At 33.6% G+C, this 23,117-nt stretch overlaps 2 protein-coding genes across 7 annotated transcripts in view; one reads left to right on the top strand and one right to left on the bottom strand.

The window, feature by feature from the left end:
• Positions 1-1,338: 1,338 nt before the first annotated feature.
• On the bottom strand, positions 1,339-7,108 carry LOC143246428 (lysozyme-like). The gene is made up of 4 exons (XM_076493125.1): positions 6,987-7,108; positions 4,256-4,299; positions 3,485-3,620; positions 1,339-1,781 (listed from the first exon to the last, which is right to left on the bottom strand). Exons 1-4 carry the CDS (start codon positions 7,039-7,041, stop codon positions 1,573-1,575), a joined length of 444 nt encoding a protein of 147 aa, XP_076349240.1. The 5' UTR covers positions 7,042-7,108; the 3' UTR covers positions 1,339-1,572.
• Positions 7,109-12,973: 5,865 nt separating this feature from the next.
• The window catches only part of LOC143246426 (tRNA endonuclease ANKZF1-like), a 48,464-nt gene continuing 38,320 nt past the window's right edge, over positions 12,974-23,117 (top strand). For 4 of the 6 annotated variants that reach the window (XM_076493124.1, XM_076493122.1, XM_076493123.1 and 1 more), the window contains exons 1-3: positions 13,356-14,978; positions 16,172-16,260; positions 22,142-22,238. In XM_076493124.1, coding sequence (XP_076349239.1) covers positions 14,615-14,978; positions 16,172-16,260; positions 22,142-22,238 — 550 coding nt within the window. In that variant the 5' untranslated portion in view covers positions 13,356-14,614. Of the gene's footprint in view, positions 13,042-13,355; positions 14,979-16,171; positions 16,261-22,141; positions 22,239-23,117 lie in introns of those variants that run through there. The other 2 variants (XM_076493121.1, XM_076493120.1) reach the window with 2 other exon arrangements.

Below are 23,117 nucleotides of genomic sequence, written 5' to 3'. Positions count from 1 at the left end.
AGAGAAGTGGGAATTAGGATGAGCAAAGAGATGTGTAAATGTCAGGAGTTGCATGATTGACGAGCTAGTAAATCTGATTGGATGAGTAAGGATGTTGTCGTATAATTTTCAAATTACTAGTGATTTGAGTGGAGTATACATGGTAACATTAAATCAATCCAAATTTAAACACTCGTTCATTTTAATGTTTGCAAATTTACTACAAAATCTAATAGTAATACATTTGCTCAGTCGTTTCGGGCTCTTAGAAAAAAAAAAGAGATTGTACTGATAGTTTACGATTAGAAAGCGTGGTTCACGCGCTAAAAACAAGTAGACTCAGTCATTAGATTTAATTTGTAGTACTACAGGGTATTCGGAAAGTCACTGTGCAGTTTTGAAAGCAGCGATACCAGCATTCATTCAGTCTATTTTAAGCCAGCAACTGATAGCGGTGTTTAGAAACAAAATAAGAAGGATCCAAGTATGTATTGATGCCAACGTGGGTCACTTTCAACATTGTTTATAATTGTCATTCATATTTACCTCCTGTATTTTACATTGAAACAAAAGGCCCGGCATGGCCAAGCGCGTAAGGCGCGCGACTCGTAATCCGAGGGTCGCGAGTTCGCGCCTGCGTCGCGCTAAACATGCACAGATAGCCCTCGAGTAGCTTTGTGCGAAATTCCAAAACAAAACATTGAAACGTGTATGTTAATAAATACATAAGTGCACAGTGACTTTCCGAACACCCTGAATTTACAAATTCAGAAATATGATTGTTTGTTTGTTTTTCGCGTAAAGTTACGTGAGGACTATCTGCGCTAGCCGTCCCTAATTTAACAGTTTAAGACTAAAGGGAAGGCAGCTAGTCATCTCCACCCACTAGCTGCCTTCTCTCTAGTCTTACACTGCTAAATTAGGGACGGCTAGCACAGATGGCTCTCGAGTAGCTTTGTGCAAAATTCAAAAACAAACAAACAAAATATGGCTATTTGTGTATTGTTAACTTGTTAGTAGTGTTGTAAAATACTGATTGTTGCTACTAAGGTTAAGTGAAACAAAACACTTTTAGTCAAGGTAGAGTAATTCAGTCATGTGCAATTAGATTTGGAGAAGGTAAATGGAGGGTAGAGCTTTGCTTTTTCAACAACTTTAGCCAGGTTGACAAATTTGCGGTTTTGCAAAAGTTGTTTTCCTCTCCCGACTTTCTCAGGTACTATGGTGGCTGGTTACTCTGCATTTAGTTTGTTTATTACTCAACAGTAACTGTAAACCGTCTATAAAATGTTATTAATGTGCTATTTAAGGTATTGACTTGTACTGTACATCAGCCCATTTCAACTATAAAGCGTGATGTTTATTTCTCAAACTTTATTTAATAAAATTCCCACATTTACAGAGCGTGCTCTAAATATAACCGGTGAATAAAAATCCTGTGTAAATGTCGCATCATATGGTGCTTTACGATGCTAACTTTCGGAACCAAACAAACAAAGAAAAATCACATTTGAAGTTTCATAAAATTAAAAAAAGACACTTTCGGAATGATGTTTTTTCAAATTTTAAATACAGTTTGAATTATAGAAGACCTCAGTCTAAATAGCACTGTTTGAAGATACTCCAAAAATCGGTAGTCAAAACCCAAGTCCCGTTACATCCGAATGGTCCAGCCTTATGAATCCGGGCGAAATCATTGCAGGAAATCTGACCGTTCCGATCGCAGTCTCGTGTCCATTTCTTCATATAACCCTCTACAGTTGTTTCTGCACACTGTAGGTTTGTAAGACAGGATTCGAAGTCTGAAGGACAGAAAATTACAATTAAATTGAGGTCATATTGCCAGGAGGATGAACAGCTTTTCCCCGTTGACTTATTTTCATATAATATGCGAAAAAATAAATAAGAAAAAGTTTAATAAAACAAACAAACAGTTTCAAATAAAAACTTTAAAAGTTAAAAGAAAGAGTCGTGTTGTTTCTGGACAGTGTTAAATTAACTATTAACAAGTTATGTGTAAGTATGCGTGCTTTGCTACCTGTCACAGTACTTAAGTGCGATTTAAATCGAAAATCCCAGTTCCTTTTGATAACTGAAACGATCGTATTCCACAGATAGTTGATCAATACTGAAACTGCCTCACTTATTGCTGTTCTAGTTTTGTTTTTATCATCTGTTTTGTACAATACATTTCGTTTGTATTTTCTTAAATTAGTCAGGCAAGGATAGGAGAAATGTGCTGAAGATACGACAAAATACGTATTTTCGCACAAATTAGCACTGAAGCAGAATGTTTTGCTTTTAAATCTATCCTTTATTTTCGAAATTTACACTTTAGTTAGTAAAACCGATATTGTTTTTAATGTAAAAAGTATTTTTTCTTACATTATCCCCGTCCCTCCAAACATGCTCGCCCTTTCAGCCGTGGGGTGTGTGTGTTATAATAACGATTAATCCCACTATTCGTTAGTAAAAGAGGAGCCCAAGAACTGGCGTTGATGACTAGCCCATGAGATTGTTAAATTAGGGACGGCTAGCACAGATAGCCCTCGCGTAACTTTGTGCGAACTTCAGAAAACCCAAACCTTACATTTTAGTTGCTAAAACGTTTATTTGACCCAGTAAATAGTCTTTGTTTGGGTCTAGAAATCATTGTGTTCTTAACAAAATTAAAGTGGTTATTATTAAACCTCACTTTGTGTCTTTCTGAATCATTTTTGAATTAAGCCTATTTTTTCTTATTTTAAGATCTATATAACATGTTTATGAAATTTTGCTTAACACTACTCGAGGGCTATCTACGTTGGCTGTTACTAATTTAGAAGTGATAGACTGAAGATCATCACCTCTTGGGAATGATGGTTGAATCATCCCATTATAACGCTCCCATACGTACAGAGAGAGTCGATCGTCCTAATCATCATACCCGTAAATACAAAGTGTTAAGTCTCTACATATGTACACCCACATAAGATATGACGACCTGACCCTAGATAGGCATGTTAAAAACATTATTTGGAAACATTTACAAACATGTCTATACCAGAGAAAAAATGAAAATACTTAATCATGAAATGTATATTAAAAAACACATCTGGTGATTTAAGTATCTTTATCAGTATTATCATCAGATAGCACGTGACTAACAATAAACTATTGTATATTCACGTTTATTTTCTACATATGTCCAATTGTTTTGAATTTCGCTCAAAGCTAATAGAGTCATCCGCACTAGCTATCCCTAATTTATGAATGAAAGACTAGAGGGAAGGGAGCTAGTCATCACCACCCAACGCCAACTCTTGGGTTACTCTTACCAATGAATAGTGGAATTGATCATAACATTATGAAGGCCCCACGCCTAAAAGAGCGAGCATGTTTAATGTGACGGGAATTTAAGTCCACGACCCTCAGATTGCAAGTCGCGCGCCCTAAACTATATTTAAAGTATTTTCATGCCTTTTGAAAGCGTTTATTCATACATACACACATGTTTACCACTCACCAAGTGGATTATCTGGTATTTCCCCTGGTCGGCCGGCATCCACCCAGTAAGAGTAGGAAATAACGTATGGTCCACAGAAATAATTTGAGCCCCCTAAATTGTGGCAACCCGTTTCCAGGTTACATCCACTACTTGCCTAAAATAAACAAATTCATTTCTATGATTCTGCGGAATATAATTTCGTAAAAGATTTTAAATATTCGATAAGCTAAGAACAAGTTTATATTATCACTGATGTTTTGTGCAAAACTGCAAGCTACTCAGTATCTCAAACATTTTTATATTTACTGACGCCATAGACAAGCTAACAATTGCTAGATTACGTTTACGTCTACCACATATTTCATATTTCTTTGGTTTGCGGTACTAAATCAGAAAGTGTCACAAAACAGTGTCATGAATTATGAAGATATTTAAAAGTTAATCGACTTACTGTTTTAGCCACCCCAGAATGCGCACAAAATAAATCAGTTAGAAAGTTGCAGGTACTAATATAATAATGAGAAATTATTTTAAAATAAGGGTAAATAACTAAGAATTACTTTCGGTTTTGAATGACTTGTAATGAGAATGTGTACTTTTTCCACATAACTAATTTAAGCTAAAACCAAAAACATGGTTAAGTAATGAACCGAAATTATTGCAATGGAGAATGGAGTTCATTATTTATTATTATTACTATTATTTTATATACTTCTATTTACTTAACTATTTTGATGTTTGGTACTCTAAAACTATTAACGCAGGACACTTCACTTCTTCAAGACTTACCTCACACAAACAATCCAAACACTCTCTGCTCACTAGATTTTGACCTAAAAAAAAAAAAAGTGCTTTCATTTTAACCGAAACTTCAAAAATCTGACAAAATGAATATTTTATTTTTAAAAATGTCAGCTATTTTTGGTATGGTACATATGGCTGAGCAACAACAAAAATGTTTTTTGACAACACACGAACAATTATTTTTATACCAACATTTTTATCTTAAGAGATAGGTCAAACATTAACGGCTTGGAACAGTGTAGTTTAAAACAGATAAATATTTTAGCGTAGTTTTAACGTGCAGATGAATTATTGTAACGTTAATAAATCAGTAGTTTTCCTACTTTTTAGATGGCGCCAATTTTCTCTTGCACTTCACACAATCGCGCATGCGTTAACGTAAAAAATAAAATCCAATATGCCGTAAGTCTCCATATTAAATATTGTAGGTGTGCATTTTCTTCTAACAAAGTCACGTCAGGCTATCTGCTGAGTCCACCGAGGGAAATCAAACTCCTGATTTCAGCGCTGTAACCCTGGGAGTTTGGTTTAAATTTTGCGCAAAACTACACGTGGACTATCTGCGCTAGCCGTCCCTAATTTAGGAGTGTAACACTGGAGGGAAGGCAACTAGTCATCACCACCCACCGCTAATTCTTGGACTATTCTTTTACCAATGAATAGTGGGATTGACCGTCACATTATAACGCCCCCACGGCTGGTGTGACGTAAATTCGAACCCTCGACCCTCATCTCCGTGGTACAACATGAGAAACCACGGGCTCACACGTACATACAATAATATAAACCTTGCGCTAAATACCACTTACCTATTAATGAGAAACTGAAGTGTAAAATGCAAATTAAAAGTGGGAGGACAACTTGAGACACAGTGAAGCTAAGGAAAGTACACCACAGGGGCACGTATTACGGTCGTGGTCGAGGGCTCGCCTCAGGGCACTGGTAGATCAGTGTTGTTAGTTTAAATGTTATACATCCTGTTATTCTTCCCAAGAATGATTTTTTATACCTTTTCTTTGAAGAGACCGAAAAGGTGGGAAGAGTTCCCTATTATCTCTTCTCTTCCTGTGCTACTGAGAAGCGTACGCCAGTTTAGTGGGAGAGATGGGGGGAGGAGCATTGTTCTATCTCGGCTTGTTAAACGAAATCTAACACCAGTAAATTAAATAGCATAATAAGCAAAAGAAATACCATAAAGCCACACAGTGTTATAGAGAAGTTTTGATAAATCAAGAAGCTCGGCAGTGGCACTTGCTTTACTTTATGAAGACAGCTAAAGAAGCCAGTGTCTTTTTTGTGCGAGTTTTTTTTTTAAATTTGAAACTATTTTCACGTTCCTCTGTGATGAATTATTTGCTGCAGGGGGTCGTTCCTCTCGCTTTGAAAGTCAATGCTCTTAATGATTGTAATTTTATTGAATTATTGACATTTATTTCACAGTTAGAAATTAAACACTCAAAAACAAAAGTTAAATATTGTGTTTACAACCAAACAAATAAAATTATAAACGTTGACCAACGAGTATACTGGATCATTAGAATTATTATCTCTGTTCAAATACAAGTCCCTTCCCCCCCCGTTGGAACAGTAGAAAGTCTCCGGATTTGTAGCGTGTTATAACCAGGAATTGGATTTCTCCTCCCCTCAGCTGTGGACGTAACAAATAGCCCGATGTGATTTTGCTTTAAGAACCCCAGACACACACACAGCTGGAACAGAAAATGATTGTAAAACGTTTTCCAATTTCTATCCGATAATGAACACCCCTTTGAATAGGGAGTAGAGACTTACGTATAACTATCAGATAAAGTCGTCGTTTCAGTTTTAAGTTCAATAGTTACGGTTAGCCTAGCCCTATAACAAATTGTATTCCCCCCCCCTCTCCCAAATTAAAATACAATATCATGCGACTATTTAGTTACGTGAGAGTTTAGATTCAGAGAAGATAATATGAAGGAAATAAAAATTGGGACTGTGACAGCAGATGGAGTGAAGATTTACCAGATATCTTAACTTATGAATGCCTGTAGGATAGACATAATAGGGTGCAATGTAAAATTAATTAATAGGTTATACGTAATTTCAAATTTTAACAGAGGTTCAGACATTGGGATAAAATAGCTGTCTATGTTCATGGTTTGAGCCTAACAAGATATCATTATTATATAAAAGTGATTTATAATGTTATTTATATATGTACATCATATTATCGGTGGTAACGAGAAAACCCACTTGTAGAGAAAAGTATATATTTATAACGGCTGGTATGAATAGAAAAGCACTAATAGAGGAGCGAACGACGTTTCGACTTTCTTCGGTCATCGTCAGGTTTACAAAGAAAGAAAGGGTTACTGACCGGTAGATGACCACATGGTTGAAGGCGGTTGTGTAAATTGAGTGTAAAATATTTATGTGCCAACAAACACCTGCATCTGAAAGAAGATATAATGCTCGGTTTCTTACGAAATGCATAATTAAATCCTGAAACCCAACACAGAAAACTTGACTTGTTGATGAGCAGTACATACCAGGTAGGTAGATAGTTTTTCAAACATTTTTTTTCATCATTATACGAGGGCAACAGACCAGCAAGAAAAAGTTAATAACCACAAATTTGTGCATTAAAGCATTCTCACGAACTATCAGCGAATGAAACTATATTTGACAAACAACCTTACCTCAACGTAGGACTTACTAACTTAAATTTAGTACTTACCATTATCAAATATTGCAGTCACAGAAACTATCCAAAATATTAAAAGTTTCGACATTTTTATAATTTGTTTTTACTGCTATAAATGCAAATGATAAATATCACCATGTGGCCCTTATTTATACTCCACTCAGTGATAGAGAATCATGGGAGTAAATATACGTAACGTTTATAACCATTCGCCTTCTTAAACCTCGTACATGTGACTTCAAATTACGCCCATTATAAATAACCAGTCGACGGTTTTAGATAACGTCTAGTGAAAGGAAGAAAATGGGAGAACAGGGGTTCAAAAGATCTCTTTAGAGTTTCATAGTAATGAAGGAAGAGTGATTGATGAGCTAAGTTACTCTGGTTTTGTTAGGTACCTGAGGCATTATAAATTAACTAAAAAGAAAGTTCATCGCCCTTTTTATGACACCATGAGATCAAGGTCTGAGCGTAAGAACAAGGATATGGCTAAACCAAGGCCTTATCGACATGAATACCAAATTCTCGAGAGTAATTTCGTAAGCTTAGAAAATAATAGTGTAATATTATATGTACTGTCATAAGGATGATTTAAGACGTAGAAAATTGTGACACAATTGTAAAGGCCGTATGATAATGGCGTGTATACTTTTCTATATGCAGCGTACATTTCGTACAAAAACTGAGTTAATGATGAATGTAGTTAATATATTTTTTTTCAAAGATTATAGTTTGAATGTAAAACAGTTTATTCTAGAGCTTATAATTTATTAATTGTATGCGTTCTTTATTTCAAATTGTAATCCTTTCCTTTATTATCTTTGACGTTGCCTCAGTATCATAAACTACGATTAGGCCTAGTTGACGCCTTGCACACACATCAAACCTCTATTAAGGCCGTCAGAAGAACTTTTAAGAGAACAGTGAAACGTGCAAATGACGTTCACGCGATTGTGATGAATGTTTGGAGTTGGCATGTTTCACCCTAAGGGGCTGATATCACAGGATTTTTAAACAACATAAATAGCTCCTTATATCTGCACATGACGTGGTTGCTATCTTTATGGGTGATTTCGAAAGTAGGAAAATAATCCAAAGTCGGTGAGAATCCTCTGCTGACGTGTGATCGCTGTTAATACTTGGTTATGTGGCAGTTAAAAGTTAGATATCTACTCTTAGATGGCGTATGCTAGGTTAACAGCGATGTTGTCACTAATCCTGCTAGATTTTAACTTTCATTTCATACAAGATCAGAACTACGGTTCTCATTAATTTAAACTTGACTTTATCAACCAACGTTTTTATTCACGAGGAACTCAACAAATTGTGAGGATGGTGTTAATAATAATAATAGCATACGTTTTCAACTTTCATAGTTTTATTAGGAATAATTAAGATCCAGTTTCGTGTATAAGAGCACAAGAAACTATGTAGAGTTAAAGTATTTGTATATTTTGAAATAATACAAAACGTCTACAAACACATTACATCAAACTACACCTAATATGGTAAGATAAATCAAATGATATATTCTGTATACCAACAGTTTGATGTTTGTTTTTATATACAATCCCCGTGTAGGGCTGGCTTTTGTTTTAACGTTACTGTAGTTTATTTTAAGAAAAGTTAACTGTTGTCGGTGCCTGATTTGAGCACGCTTTACCTCAATCTCCGTTTGCGAGTTTTCTCAAAATAAATTTATGAACAAATTAAGTGAATAAATTGAATGCGATTAGAAAATAGAGAATTATAGCAGAAGGTTGATGAAATTGAATACATTTAGAGTTAAAACTTCTATCGGATTCAGGATACAACTTTTTAAGTTTTGAAAATTTTAGAATTAGATATTACGACATTTTTCTTGAGCACCACCCACACAGTAAACAAGCTTGAATTTAGCATTTGAAAATAAAATCAATTTATATATTTTATGTGTGTTTGTGTGAGTGAATTTATTTGTGATGTGAGAAAATCGAGGCGTATTATGAAACTAAAATTTATTAGATTTTACTGTTCAGTAATAAAAAGAGTACAATACAACTATTAAACATTTTCGGGGTACTAAGTACAAAATATGTGGTTATGAATATTGAAAACTGAATAAACTGGCTATGAATACCGTGTTTCTCCGAAAATAAGACAGGGCTTATATTAATTTTCACTCCAAAATATGACACTAGGACTTATTTTGATATATTAAAAAAATGAAGTTACAAAGTAAAAATTATAAGACCTCTAAATAAATAGAAATTACGAAAAACATTCAGAAACTCAATTTGATCAATACTTAAACAAACTAATTAACTAACTATTAAACTAATTGATAAATTAATTTTTTTTTTCCTCTTCCTGCCACTCTTAACTAGGGCTTATTTTAAGGGTAGGGCTTATATTAAAACTATCCCCCAAAATCACATTAGGTCTTATTTTATGGGTAGGTCTTATTATCGGAGAAACACGGTAGCTTCAGTCTCGTGCATGTACCAGACTTGAGTTACAGTGTTTAAAAAGCTAACGCTTTGAAGCTTGAATGTAAGTTTGTTTGCTGACAAAGAACAATGTTAAAGGCAATCATCTCTCAGTAGTTTCTTCTTATTTTTGTTTGTTTTTTTTAATTTCGCGCAAAGCTACACGAGGGCTATCTGCGCTAGCCGTCCCTAATTCAGCAGTGTGAGACTAGAGAGAAGACAACTAGTCATCACCACCCACCGCCAACTCATGGGCTACTTTTTACTAACGAACGGTGGGATTGACCGTCACATTATAACGCGCCCACGGCTGAAAAGGCGAGTATGTTTGCGACGGGGATTCGAACCCGCGACCCTTGTTTTTGTACTCGTTTCTTCGTTATTACTCTGTTATAATAGACACACGTAAACTAAATGTATGTTTTTTCCGTCACACTCTATCTCCTGAACGATTAAATGCGGACAACAATATATCAACATGATTTTTTTCAAGCATATATTATAGGAAATTTTTTTTTGTTTTGTTTTGCCCGGCATGGCCGAGCGCGTTAGGCGTGCGACTCGTAATCCGAGGGTCGCGGGTTCGCATCCCAGTCGCGCTAAACATGCTTGCCCTTTCAGCCGTGGGAGCGTTATAATTTGACGGTCAATCCCACTATTTGTTGGTACAAGAGTTGGCGGTGGGTGGTGACGACTAGCTGCCTTCCCTCTAGTCTTACACTGCAAAATTAGGGACGTCTCAGGTTTCTCCTCCTGGTTGGGGGTTGTGCGGTAGGCTAACAATCTGCTCACTTAAAAAAACCAGCCTGTTAATTAATCCGCAAGCGATTGCTGCCCTATGTTCCTTCATGGAATGGAGTGGCATAATAATAATAAATTTATTTTTTTATGTAGTTCCTAAAATTTCGTTTAAGCATCGATTTGTCAGTATTTGTATGTGCTCAATGGTCAATAAAGAAAAAAATCTTAGGTATAAATTTGTGTGTGTGTGTGTTTTACTGGTTCCTAAGACATCAAACTAAAAAGTAAAATCTAAAGCACTCCACAATCATTTTATCCTTAAATCACCTATGAGTAATTTTTAAACCGACTAAACGTTTTTCCTATTTAAAAGACAAAAACAAAAAAAGAAAAACCTCCTTCCAATTAAATCGCTAGTAATATACAAATATTTATGTCCCTGTTGTAGACAAGTCTGTACTGGGTCAACGACTCGAACCTTAAGCTATCAGAATCAAGAAGTATGCGCATAACAGCCCTTTCAACAACTACCAAAGCAAACAGTGTAGCGATATACCAAAAGGTGAACACTTCAGTGTAATAGACTCAACGAAAGGTGAATAGATGCTAGGAAAGAAGAAAGCATTCCTAATTCGCTACCTACAACCTAAGGTAAACAATCAACTAGCTGTGTCACTGCATTTTAAACTATGATCATCTTGTCGTGTCCGAGATGAGCAAAAAGTTAAAGCTTTATTCAACAAATTAGCATCAACACCTACTAAAATGGGGGAAAAAAAAAGTTGTATGGTTCACGGAAAAAACCCGACTTCCTCCGTTGGGTGATTGAAAGAAATATTTCGAAGGCTGGGACCTGGATGGAAAAAACGCACACGGGGCAAAATGTGTTTGAGTTTATATTTGGTATTGTTCAGTTTATATTGGTATTAGAAACATGTATAACTTTACTGTACAATATTTACTTGATTTCAATTAAATATCTCATCTTTGACACTTCTTATACAAATGAAAAATATGCGGAAAAAAAAATCCCTTCGGCTACTTAGCGAACCTACTTAGCATCCATCGCGATAAAACCCTTGCTTAAAAACAAAATTCAATGCAGTTTTCGTACTGAAATAACAAATGAAATGACAAAACACGTTGTACAGGGTGGCCCATAAGTCTCTACCCATCCATATATCTTATGTATCCAGTGTATCTGTGTGCTGTCCCTCATTCTCGCTGCATAATATTATGCGACGCCACGTTCTGTGAGACATTTTTCTCAACATGGGCTTACATCGGCTATATTTCTCTGAACAAAAAAACAAATTTATAATACATTCGTAATAATAGCATATGAATTGGTAGGAACTTACAGGCCACCCTGTATATAGCCCACTAGACAATCATACTTCATATATGCTATAATCCAGGGATTGGTTTCATTGCGTATTTTGTATTATTCATCAATATTTGGTTTAGTAAATTTACCGTTGAATTGTTTCAACTGACATCTGCTAGTATAATATTATATGACCTGTGTCCTTTTAACATTTTCCTGTATTTTTTTGTTTAGTTTTATATTTTATATCCTAACTAGCAAATCTCTGTGCATATGACTCGTTCATAGGGCCGCTATAATGAAATTTAATTTATTTAACTAAGTTACGAAAGTTAATTAGTAAGCCTACTATTTAAAAACTCTAATATACACCAATGTCAAATTTTGGATCGACTTTCGGGGAGTTCACGTAAAAGTATTTTTTGCAAAATACCAGGATTCTCTAAACCAGTGGTTCCCAACCTTTTTTATGCTCCTCACCCCTAAAAAATTAAATATGTTCTCGCAACCCCCACGAGTCGCACGCCTTACGCGCTTGGCCATGCCAGGCCCAACTGAATCTTAACTACAAGTAATGACCGAACCAAGATTGCGCTTCATTAGTACATTCACGACTAAGACCGTCCCCTTAGAGGGACTCGTAATCCGAGGGTCGCGGGTTCGCGCTAAACATGCTCGCCCTCCTAGCCGTGGGGGTGTATAATATGACGGTCAATCCCACTATTCGTTGGTAAAAGAGTAGCCCAAGAGTTGGCGGTGGGTGGTGATGACTAGCTGCCTTCCCTCTAGTCTTACACTGCTAAATTAGGGACGGCTAGCACAGATAGCCCTCGAGTAGCTTTGTGCGAAATTCCAAAACAACAACAACAACCGTCCCCTTAGACCTAAAAGTTTAAACAGGTTAATGGTAGCGCTCCAAGCGGCAGGCTTCATAAAAAGTACGACATTATTGATATAATGTCGGTAAACATATTACTATTTTAGAATTTTAAATTAGTAATATAATATGATTACGCCAACATATTTAAACTGTAGTAAATATAGAAATTCACAAGTATATTTAATTAATAAAAATAAATTACGTTAGAATATTGCATGCGTAATAAATTTAGATTTAAAAACATAGTACGTTATAAGTAATTTAATTTTACTGGCACATTTGTGTTAGCATGTAGCACTCCCCTTCTAACTGATCAAACCTACTTGTTCTAGATTATTTCACCCTTGGTATTATCTCAAACTGACCGGCAGTTGGCATTTTTTAAATTTTATCACTTTTTGTAAAGATAGGGGGAGACAGACTGCCTTAGTGACATAGACTCTTTGGCCAAATTTAACTAATAACGTTGCCAGAATTAGTGATTCACTGATTCATTCAAGATATTTACTCTTTATAATAGCTTACAAACGGCCGTAAAATTTTTGTTTCTTATTTTGTATTAAAAAGAAAATTTCACCATTAAAGATAACTATGCAATTATGTTAGATGGCGCTGACGTAAACTGATGTAACGTCAGCTGCAATTTAAGTAATTAAACGTGGTAAACAGGTGGTACGAGAAATTTTAATAAATTAATTCACTTTAAATATTAGTAATTTGAAACAACAAATTTTATACTTATGTTTTTCTTATTATAAATTGTATAGAGATGTAAAGCCAAATTAATAAATTTAGATACGAACTGTGTGAGTTACCGGTACTACTATCAATGTGTTACAAATGCTAATAGTAATACAGGAATAGTATTGCTGTTGATATATTATAGTATTACTAATAGTACTAGATGAGTGGATTTAAAGAATAAAGCTTAGAAAAGACATTTCTTTCTTTTGTACAAAATATCTTATAAGCATATGTGCATGATTGGGGCGAACATGCTACTAACTGTAACAGAGCACGGTTTAACGTGATATTGTGTATATTCAAGAGGGCTGGTATGGGTGAGTTTTAATACCCATACCAGTCGTCTTGAGAATACATTTTTGTTTAAAGTGAGTTTTTAGCCAACATATTGTTATATATATTTCAATTTTAAATCAAAGTTGTTCGTTTTTAATTTTATCGTATATTGGTGATTTAGTGATAGTACGTAAAGGGGGAAATTAAATACCAGATATAACATAAAATGATACTGATAAAGACTGTAATGTGCATTTTGGAAGTTCTAGAAGTTATTCAAAGTGTACAACAGACAAAAGTATATTTATTCACATAAACATTACCTTGCACCCTTATTTATCAAACTGATGTAAACTTGCAAACATCTATTCTTAAGATGGTTGGTATGGGTAATAGCATTTTAATTAAAATAAAGTACAGAATAACGTTTTGACTCTTTTAGGCCATCTTCAAGTAAATATTCTCATCATCATGTACTTACAAACATATCTTGAGTACAAATACTTTGTACTTCAGCTGATTTTTTGTTTACAACTTACTAAATGTTTGACATATTTCATGTAGATAAATGTAAATTTAAAAGTATAATAAACATATCTTTTATAGTATGGGGTTGGCCCAAGCAGTTTGGATAAATACAATTTATGATGTTGTAAATGTTTGAATCTAGTTAAGTACTAATCTTGTTAGCTTAATATATTGATTTTGTGTTATTATAGTAATGCTGCAAATTGTACACATTAAAATTATTGAACTAGTTTGATGTAAACTCTTCTTGCATTTAACTAAAGTTTAGGGCTTTCTTATTTTAAAGCTCATGGTGACCATGTTTAAGAGGCAGATTAAACATTAAATCATAATAAACTTAATAGTACCAAAAATTCTTAACATTTTATCCTCCAGTATGTTTATGATGTATATACATGCAACAGAAACCTATATTATATGCTATACTCAGCATCTCTCCCTTTTGTGTTTTTTTTAATTAAGCAATATTTTTATATTATAAACACGAGTTTCAAGTTACGACTTATAGCATCATCATTTCATTGCTTAAACAGATCTCCCATATGTAGTGACTTATGAGCTAAGAGTCTTTTAATGAAAATTTGGCTCTTGTACTTTTAAGTGTTTTTTATATTTGTGTTTATACATTTAAAAATACTTATTTAACAGAACTTTTGTCACATTTTTCATTGAAATTGTATTTAAGGACCTGTTGGATATGTCAGATTTTGCACCAAGTGATTCCAACTTTGTTGACTCTGAAAATGCAGCAGACCAAGACCTAACAGATGAAAATTTATTTCAGAAAACCCCTTATCAGCAAAGTACTCGCAGTGTAAAAGTAGATTCTTCATCAAGTATTGCTCAGCCATGGAATGACAGTGATGTTTCAAACAGCTGGAAGATAGAAATAGGCAACAACATTGCCCTTAATAAAAATATGCAAAAAAACTATTCAACATGTTTTCTGTTTCACACAGATAAGGCCAGAGAAATGTTAACTGGTCTCACTATAGCTGAATGCACTCCAGCCCAAGATCGAGAATTGTATAATATCATCCCTAAAAAGAAGATACAAGATGGTATGTGGAAATGTTTCATCACTTTGTAGTTTACATATATACAACTTGCCTAACATATAATTTCATAGATTTTATGCCAATACTTAGGTTTTCTTGTTTTAAAAAGATACTAGTTTCACGATATGAAAATTATTAAAATTAACTTAAAACTCAAAGCATAAAATTGTAAAGTTAACCCATTTCTAATTATTAAAATAATTAATGCAATATGTATCTGTATAACAAACTTGCATAGTAATATTTTGTATTGATTAAAAAACTGTTTATTCCTAGTTAATCAACTTGCTGTTTCATACATGATTGCTGAAAAATACTCAATCAAACATTGATTTTTTTCTAAAATTTTTCTAAGTTAAATTAGTCAGAGTTTTAAACTTTTTTTTTAAACAAGTAAAAGCTGTTTTCATCAAAAGACTAAGTTTCAAAATTCATGTTACCTGAAAATATTTATTGACAGAATGGCAATTGTAAATAATTATGCAATTTTATGTGTGTATGTGTGTCCCTATTAGATATTGCGTTCGGTAATTGTACTTGTAATTCTTTTGTGTAATTTGAAGTACTATAAATTATACTGATCATATTTAATTTTATTATTCAGTTATATTATTACATAATTATAATACAGTTTATATTATTTGAGTAACTTTGTTTTTATCACTCCAACACATTAATGCCACAGAGAATGGTATAGTTTGCATCATGAGAAAAACAGTAGTTTTCATTTTATATTTATATTTACTTATAACAAAGAAATTGTTTATTGTTTAATATGAGTATCTGTAAGAAATGCATACAGGTGAGGTTAATGTATATTGAATAAAGGCTTGATCCAATAACTATAGATAAAGCATATTATGTACATTTTCTACTTGTTATGCAAAGTGCAAGTCTGTATCTGTTCCATTTCACAAATGATCTAGCTGTTCTGTCATCACTACAGTTACTAGATGTTTGTCTTTCTTCTGAACATGATGAAGCAATAAACACAAGTGAAGGATGTACTATATACATGTATGCCTGGTTCAATATGACATGAAAATTTACAGTGTAACAACAGTAGACATATCAAAAACATTTAATATATATAATTCAGTTGCATGCCCTAATATTATATAATAGTGTTTGAATTAAAAATAGTTCTTAATGTGAATAGTCATAAATATTCCTTACTTATTATTGTTTTAAATTAGAATCGGTGGTTACTGTTGCTGCTTTGAAAGTTTCATCAAAGATGGCCTGCTCTGTTTGTAGCACAGTCTTTACAACAAGGAATGAGCAGGTGAGAAGAGCAAGAATCAGTTTCCATTTGTTTTTACTTGCAATTATTATGTTTGTATTTTAACTATCACACCCAGTTATGATGGTATGATGTACATATCGGATTGGTTGTTTTATTGCATTGTGAAAAAGCAACTCAGTTAAATAGGTTGAAACTTCAGTAAAACTTTCTAAAGACCACATAGTTTCTACCAATAAAATATCTTAATTTTGTATGTGATGTTCATATGTATTTACAATTTTGAAGTTTCTGAAATATTTCATTGAGGTATGCTTTTTTTAAGAATCAGTTGAAAATGTTTAACTGTTGTAGATCTTAGTTATTGATCTTAATGTTTTCTTGTGCTCTTTTAAACCTTTCACATAAAGTTATTTTTTTAAAACTGTAAATTTTATTTTTGTTTTGATTTACAAAACACCACATGTTTCAGGATGTTAACAGTCATTGGCATATGATAAAAAAAAAAATTTCTCTGTGCTAAAATCATAAGCAAGCTACCTTTTTATTTCAATTACTAATAAAAGATATATTTAAATGGTTTAAATCTTTTTATTTTTTTATTTATATATCAATTTTTACATTTCTTTATTGGTGATTTTCAATTCAAGTTGTTATTTGGGTCAATAAGGCCTCTTTTAAGCAAGGCATAATACAGCAGCTTCATTTGCAAAATAACATTTTGTATAGTTGAATAGGAAATGATTTAACTAAGCCTATCTCATCTTTTTCATGAAAATCATTTCCACGTACCTTACTGCAACATCATATTTCAAATAAAGTATAAAACAATAAAGCAGGCTTTATAAACATCAGGGCTGACATTGTTGCAGTTATTCACAAGGATCTTATTACAAAATATCACTAAGCTAAGCTTTTATCACTTTATCCCAATCTCTGTGCAAATCTCCCCTGATATAGAAGCATATTGGCTGATACATTTGAAAAAATAAGGATTTTCATTAAATGTTGAGACCACTAGCCTATGACTTTTTGAATCAAAATATATGCAGTTACATCACACAATGGCCACTGCACTTGTATTTATGTAACAAAGTCAAATAAATTATATTTTGTTCAAAACTGTTATGACCTTCCTTATAGGGGCTATGTGTGTGTGTCTTATCATGCTGAGAAAAATTATTTGGTTTGAAACATGCTGAAATTACTCCTAAATCAAAATTTGCAATTTGTAACATGTTTATGTAGAAAATTAAACTGTTTTTTTGTAAAACTTTTTATTCAAAAAATAGTAGATAAAGCTTTGCACTACCTTTGTGAAGTTTGGAGAATAAATTTGGGCATGAAATTTATGTCTGTGCATACTTTGGCAAAAGATGCAAGTGGTTAAACACTCTAAAATAATTTATGAATTTTGGTGTGTGACTTGGGCTAATTTAATGTGTGCATGTTACATATTTTTAATATGTCTATCAGGAGCCAAGGGGGTGCTGTTACAATTTGTTGAGTTTTAAAAATAAATTCAACCCAGAAACTCCCAAAAAGGATGGTTTTGGAAACATCCTGTCACAACAACTTTTTTTTGTTAATTGATAAATATTTATGTGAAATACAGCATTGTCGTGTGTCCACACTAGCTGGCACTAAGGTCCACTCACTGGGAATAAATTCAGTGTATATCAATAAAGCTACATTTTCAGTATCATTAATTAAGCAATTGCTGACCTATCATTCTTCTGGTATCACTTTTTCATGTTTAGCTTTCAACTGAGATGTGAATGATTTTATCTGCAATTTGGTAAGGAAGGTTGAAGCATCACAAAAGTCAGCAGCAGGCCAAGCAACTAAAGCCGTAATATCGTACTCGGCTTTCTGCATGATATTTACTAAGGTGGTTCCAAATGGTTCTTGGATACCTTGGCGTGTCATTTGGAGACATCCATGCTTTTTGTGTTTGGTTGTTAAGCTCATAATGTGCTGATGGGTTTCAGTCACCTTATCATTTCAAATCGTTTTATGCAGCCTCAACACTAAATGAGTGTGGGAAATGCCTTCGTTTTAGGCCTGGCATGGCCAAGCGCATAAGGCGTGTGACTCGTAATCCGAGGGTTGCGGGTTTGCGCTCGCTTCGAGCTAAATATGCTCGCCCTCCCAGCCGTGGGGGGTGTATAATGTGACGGTCAATCCCACTATTCGTTGATAAAAGAGTAGCCCAAGAGTTGGCGGTGGGTGGTGATGACTAGCTGCCTTCCCTATAGTCTTACACTGCAACATTAGGGATGGCTAGCACAGATAGCCCTCGAGTAGCTTTGTGCGAAATTCCAAAACAACAACAACAGCCTTCGTTTTAACTAATAAAAATTTACAAAAACTGCAGTTCAAATTGAGAAAAACCAGATTGGGTAATTTCGTCTTTCAACAAAAATTTTCCCCCACTGGCTCATGATGGGATTGCTAATATTGTATGTTTTTTATGGCTTAAATAATTCAAATTTATAATTGATTGATCAATGAAATTTAAAAAAAAAACTTTATTGCTTTCTGTATTACAGGGTAACTTAAAAGTTCAGCTCTATTGGATCATGCTTCTTTGAATTATTGTAAAGTGATAATTATGTTCACTGCATAATGTTAAGATATGTTGAAACTGTACATCTTATAAATGGTCTTTCATATTGTAGGATATATTTTCAAGTTTATGTTGGATACTGCTGTACAATGGGTGCTAGACTAAGGCAAGAAATAAATGTTTAAATCTTTCTATTATAGTTATAATCATGTTTAAGGTGCAAAGCTAGAATCCACAAAATTGAGAAGGCTGCCTTAATAATTGTAAAGTCAGGCAAGCATTTTGAAATAGGATATATTATTATGTACACCAGTGTTAGAATGCTTTAATGTTCTGAAGAAGAAAACAGTTTTGCTTTGGTTAATTGTGACAAAGACTCAAGCCTTTTACTGAGGTTGAAAGTGTTAAGAGAGAAAAAAAACTTAGGTGTATAACTAAGAGTCTGACCTCAAGTGTGAGGGACTTTGTATTACTTTTGATACAGTATGTTGCTTCTCACATTACAGCTTTCCTGATTCAGTACTTCCTGTATATAGATATACATACACACAAATTTTGCTCACCATTAACCTTGAAACTTCCACTTAAGGGTGCACATTTACATGTGATACTGTTGTGCTGTTGCACACAAATGAGAATGACTACCCTTCACCAATAGGAGTGTGACACACACTCTTAGCACAGTTTTCTCCATTTATACTGATTATTCAATCATCATTTCTCAATTTGACAATCATGTGTGCAGATGTGTTCTTCACTCACGAACATTTCAGATATATGTTTTTTTCTTATGGAAGTATCTACAGACGTTACTTGTTGTGGAAATGTTTATTATTGGATTTTCATTTTCCAGAATTTTCTGCACTTGCAGAAAATGTGGCCTTTTATTTCCACATTGTTATTTCACAAGTAGCATTAACTTTCACTTTATTTGACATTGGACAGCAAGATGTTTGTGCTAGACTAAAATGGCTTTGTCTGTTTGAGGAAGTGATGGTAGCACAGCATGTGACAGAGCCTTCATGTAATTGAACCTTTCTTTGAACCTGAAATACTTTAGTCTATGTTTCCTATTCATGACAAAGAAGGGAATTTGACAAGGTTTTTCTTTTCCCCAGCATCTACCTTTATCGTGTCTTATACCCAAGATGTCTTAATTTTCCCTAAGTCTTTTTTCTTATTTCAGAACAATGTCTTTTTTTTGTGTATTTTCTACTCTTCTTCACTTTATAACTTGTTCCGTGCCTCTTCCATTTGCATCCCCTGCTGGGACAGCAGTAAGTCTATGGATTTACAACACTAAAATTATGGGTTTGATTCTCTTTGGTGGGTACAGTACATAGCCTAATGTGGTTTTTCCTATAAGAAAACACACACTATTTCATTTGCCTTTTACATTACTCTCCAGAGGTTTTACTCGATTACCTTTACCCTAAATTTTGTGCATGAATACCTTTTACTTCTTCCTTTGTTATCTGATATGCCTAGACATCACATTGCGCTGTATTACCCTTTTTTTAAACTTTTAAACTCTGCAATCTTTATCTTTGCACTTGAGGGTCAGATCCTCTGTCTTTCGACTTTCTCATTCGTAATTTTTCCATCCTTCACTGTGCTCTCTCTACTCTTTTTCTTTGAAGGCTACATATTAAGGCTACATGCCAATTTATTTTTTTTATTCACACTAGTTTTCCATGTCTCCCATGTCCCTTACCTTTTCTGGTCTCCCATTCTCCTAATTTTCTCTTCTTTCATTGCCCTTACTTCCATTCTTCTGTGAGTCCCGTTTAGTTTGGTTTGTTTACCTTTGTCTTCCATTTGTTGTTGATTGTAAGATACTGGGAGCTCTGTCAAACAGTTTTACCTCTTGGTGTTTTCCTCTTCTTTTACACTCTCCTGTTCCTCTTACTGCTCCTCCACCAAGACATCTTGTTTCTTATCTACATTTGTCTGTGGCACTGTTGGACCTAATAGCTAAAGATTGTACTGAACAGGTTTACCAATTATATTCAGGATTTTAAACCCATCTTTTAGTTATTTTTAAGGGATCAAGGTATTGCTATTTCAAGTATTGGTTGATTTCTCTAACAGCTATCATAAGTCCTTATTGATGTAGTTGGTTGGCACCTTCCTCCTACTGTGTATGAGACAAAAAATACCTGGCATTATCTGGTGTTGAACTATAGTTAACTTGCCACATCTAATTTTCCATATTCTACCATTGCCTTGTGGTGTGATGTTGGATGTGTGTGGTAGCAGTACAAATGAGCACTCCCATGTTTCACAGATTGGAGTTGTTGATTTTGTCTTTTCTGCTTCCAGTGACCGAGATGAAAATGGTAGGGACTCTCTTTCTATTGTGGATGAGAAAAATAATGCCCAGTGTCACCTTGTTTTAGATTGGAGTTGACCCATCATTTTCAGTGTTTGAAAATGTTAATTTATGTAGTACTTGTAGACTTTCTTTTATAACATTGTGTTTATGTTTGGTCTTCTTAGAAGAAAAAACAATGAATACTTAAAATAGATGGGAACCATCAGAGATGTTGGTTTTTATATTTAAATCAAGAACTGTTATTTTTCCTTTTTCTCTTAGAATGTGGGAATACAGGAAGAATACTTTGAAATGATATTATGAATGTTAAAGCTAATTTTTACAAGTCTAGATTTGCTCTCAGAGTAAAAAGTTTATTTGATTTAGAATGTACAATCTGAGGAACCACTTGTGGAGGAGAATTGTGTGTGTGGTGAGATTAGATTCTTTGAAACATTTGTTAAATTATTTTATGTTTAGTAAGTTTTTCTAAGTGTAGGGGTCTTTGAAAGGTGGAGTGATCTTATTTTTCTTGCATATATTTTCTTGTAGATATTATCACTAATAAAGTTACATTCAAATTGGCTCTAACATTTATGTATGTAAAATCACATTTCTATATGTACATGCAAGTATCTTCTAACCATTCACATCCATAGCTTATGAGCATTGAAAAACTCAATTTAAATTTCCTAAAAAGTAGCTTAAATCTTTACATGTGATGTGTAAACACTAGAATGAAAATTCATTTTGTTAATTTTATAATTGTTAAAGTAAATCTTTAAAGTTTGAGAAGATTCTTGTTAAATAATTATTTTCATAGAATTCTGTTTGTGTGGTCTTACATGAAAGGCCTCTCATGTTAAAATATTAAGGTTTTGTATTTACAATGTTAAAATCACTGGTGGACACAGCAGATTGCCAATGAGGCTTTGCTGTAACTTAACACACATTTACATGGAATAGAAAAGTGAACTTGGTAATTAGATTTGAAAATGCAAAGTTCAAAATTAGGTGACATGGCAACCTAATTATTTCAGATTCAGCATTATAAACTAGACTGGCACAGGTTCAATCTGAAGCAGAAACTAGCTGGAAAACTACCAGTGTCTGAAGATACTTTTGATACTGTGGCTGGTAGGTTGCAGTGTTTTCTTCATTGTTGTTAATACATTGTGTGATATGTATGAAAGTATTATTCATTGTTTTCCTTGTTACTCTGTACCAGTAAACATACTTATTACCAAAAGATTTTGTATAACTTTTTTTTCAGGTGCTTAAAAGTTCTAATTGCATCTTTATCTGAAACAAAAATAGTGTACATGGAGCAGTGGAAAATATAAGATCCTAACAGTTGTTAAGTATTAGTGTAATCTATAAAGATGTAAATCTCTCTACTTGGATAGTATTTATTCTGTAATATTTTAATTATTTTTCTTATATAAGATTGTTGCTGTCTTAAAAAAAAAATAGTATAAATTTCTCAGACCTAACCTGAATTTAATAGTATTTAATCCTTTCACTGAACAATTGATTTTCAGGCTGGTTCCCAAAAAGTACCCATTATCCATCAAAAATATGAAAAGTATGAACTTCACTCTTTGTATTACTTTTTAAATATTGAAAGAAGCTGTGTTGTGTCTATATCTGACAGTAATATTCCTTGAAAATGGTATAGTATTGTGAAAAATGATTTAAGCAAAAATTGAGGAAAGTTAGAAGAAAAAACTAAGTCAAAAAAGAGGCCAACTTAATTGCAAAGTATCTTCTTATTTAAATAACAATATCCAAGATATAAAGATCTTGTCTTTACATAGATTCTATATGTGTTCCTGCAAAGTTGACAATTTTGTAATGAGGCATATAAACATACAATTTTCATGAAGTAGAACACAAAAGGCAGATCATATATCGGTTTAGTGATTGTTTCAAGTACACGTGAAAGTAGAGGGAAACTTATTTTTTCTGATAAATCTAAGTTTCACAGTCAGTGGGTATAAATGTTTATTTGGTTGC

This window comes from Tachypleus tridentatus, chromosome 3, assembly GCF_004210375.1.
Source record: "Tachypleus tridentatus isolate NWPU-2018 chromosome 3, ASM421037v1, whole genome shotgun sequence".
NCBI lineage: Eukaryota > Metazoa > Arthropoda > Merostomata > Xiphosura > Limulidae > Tachypleus > Tachypleus tridentatus.
This window is presented reverse-complemented; position numbering and strand designations above follow the sequence as displayed.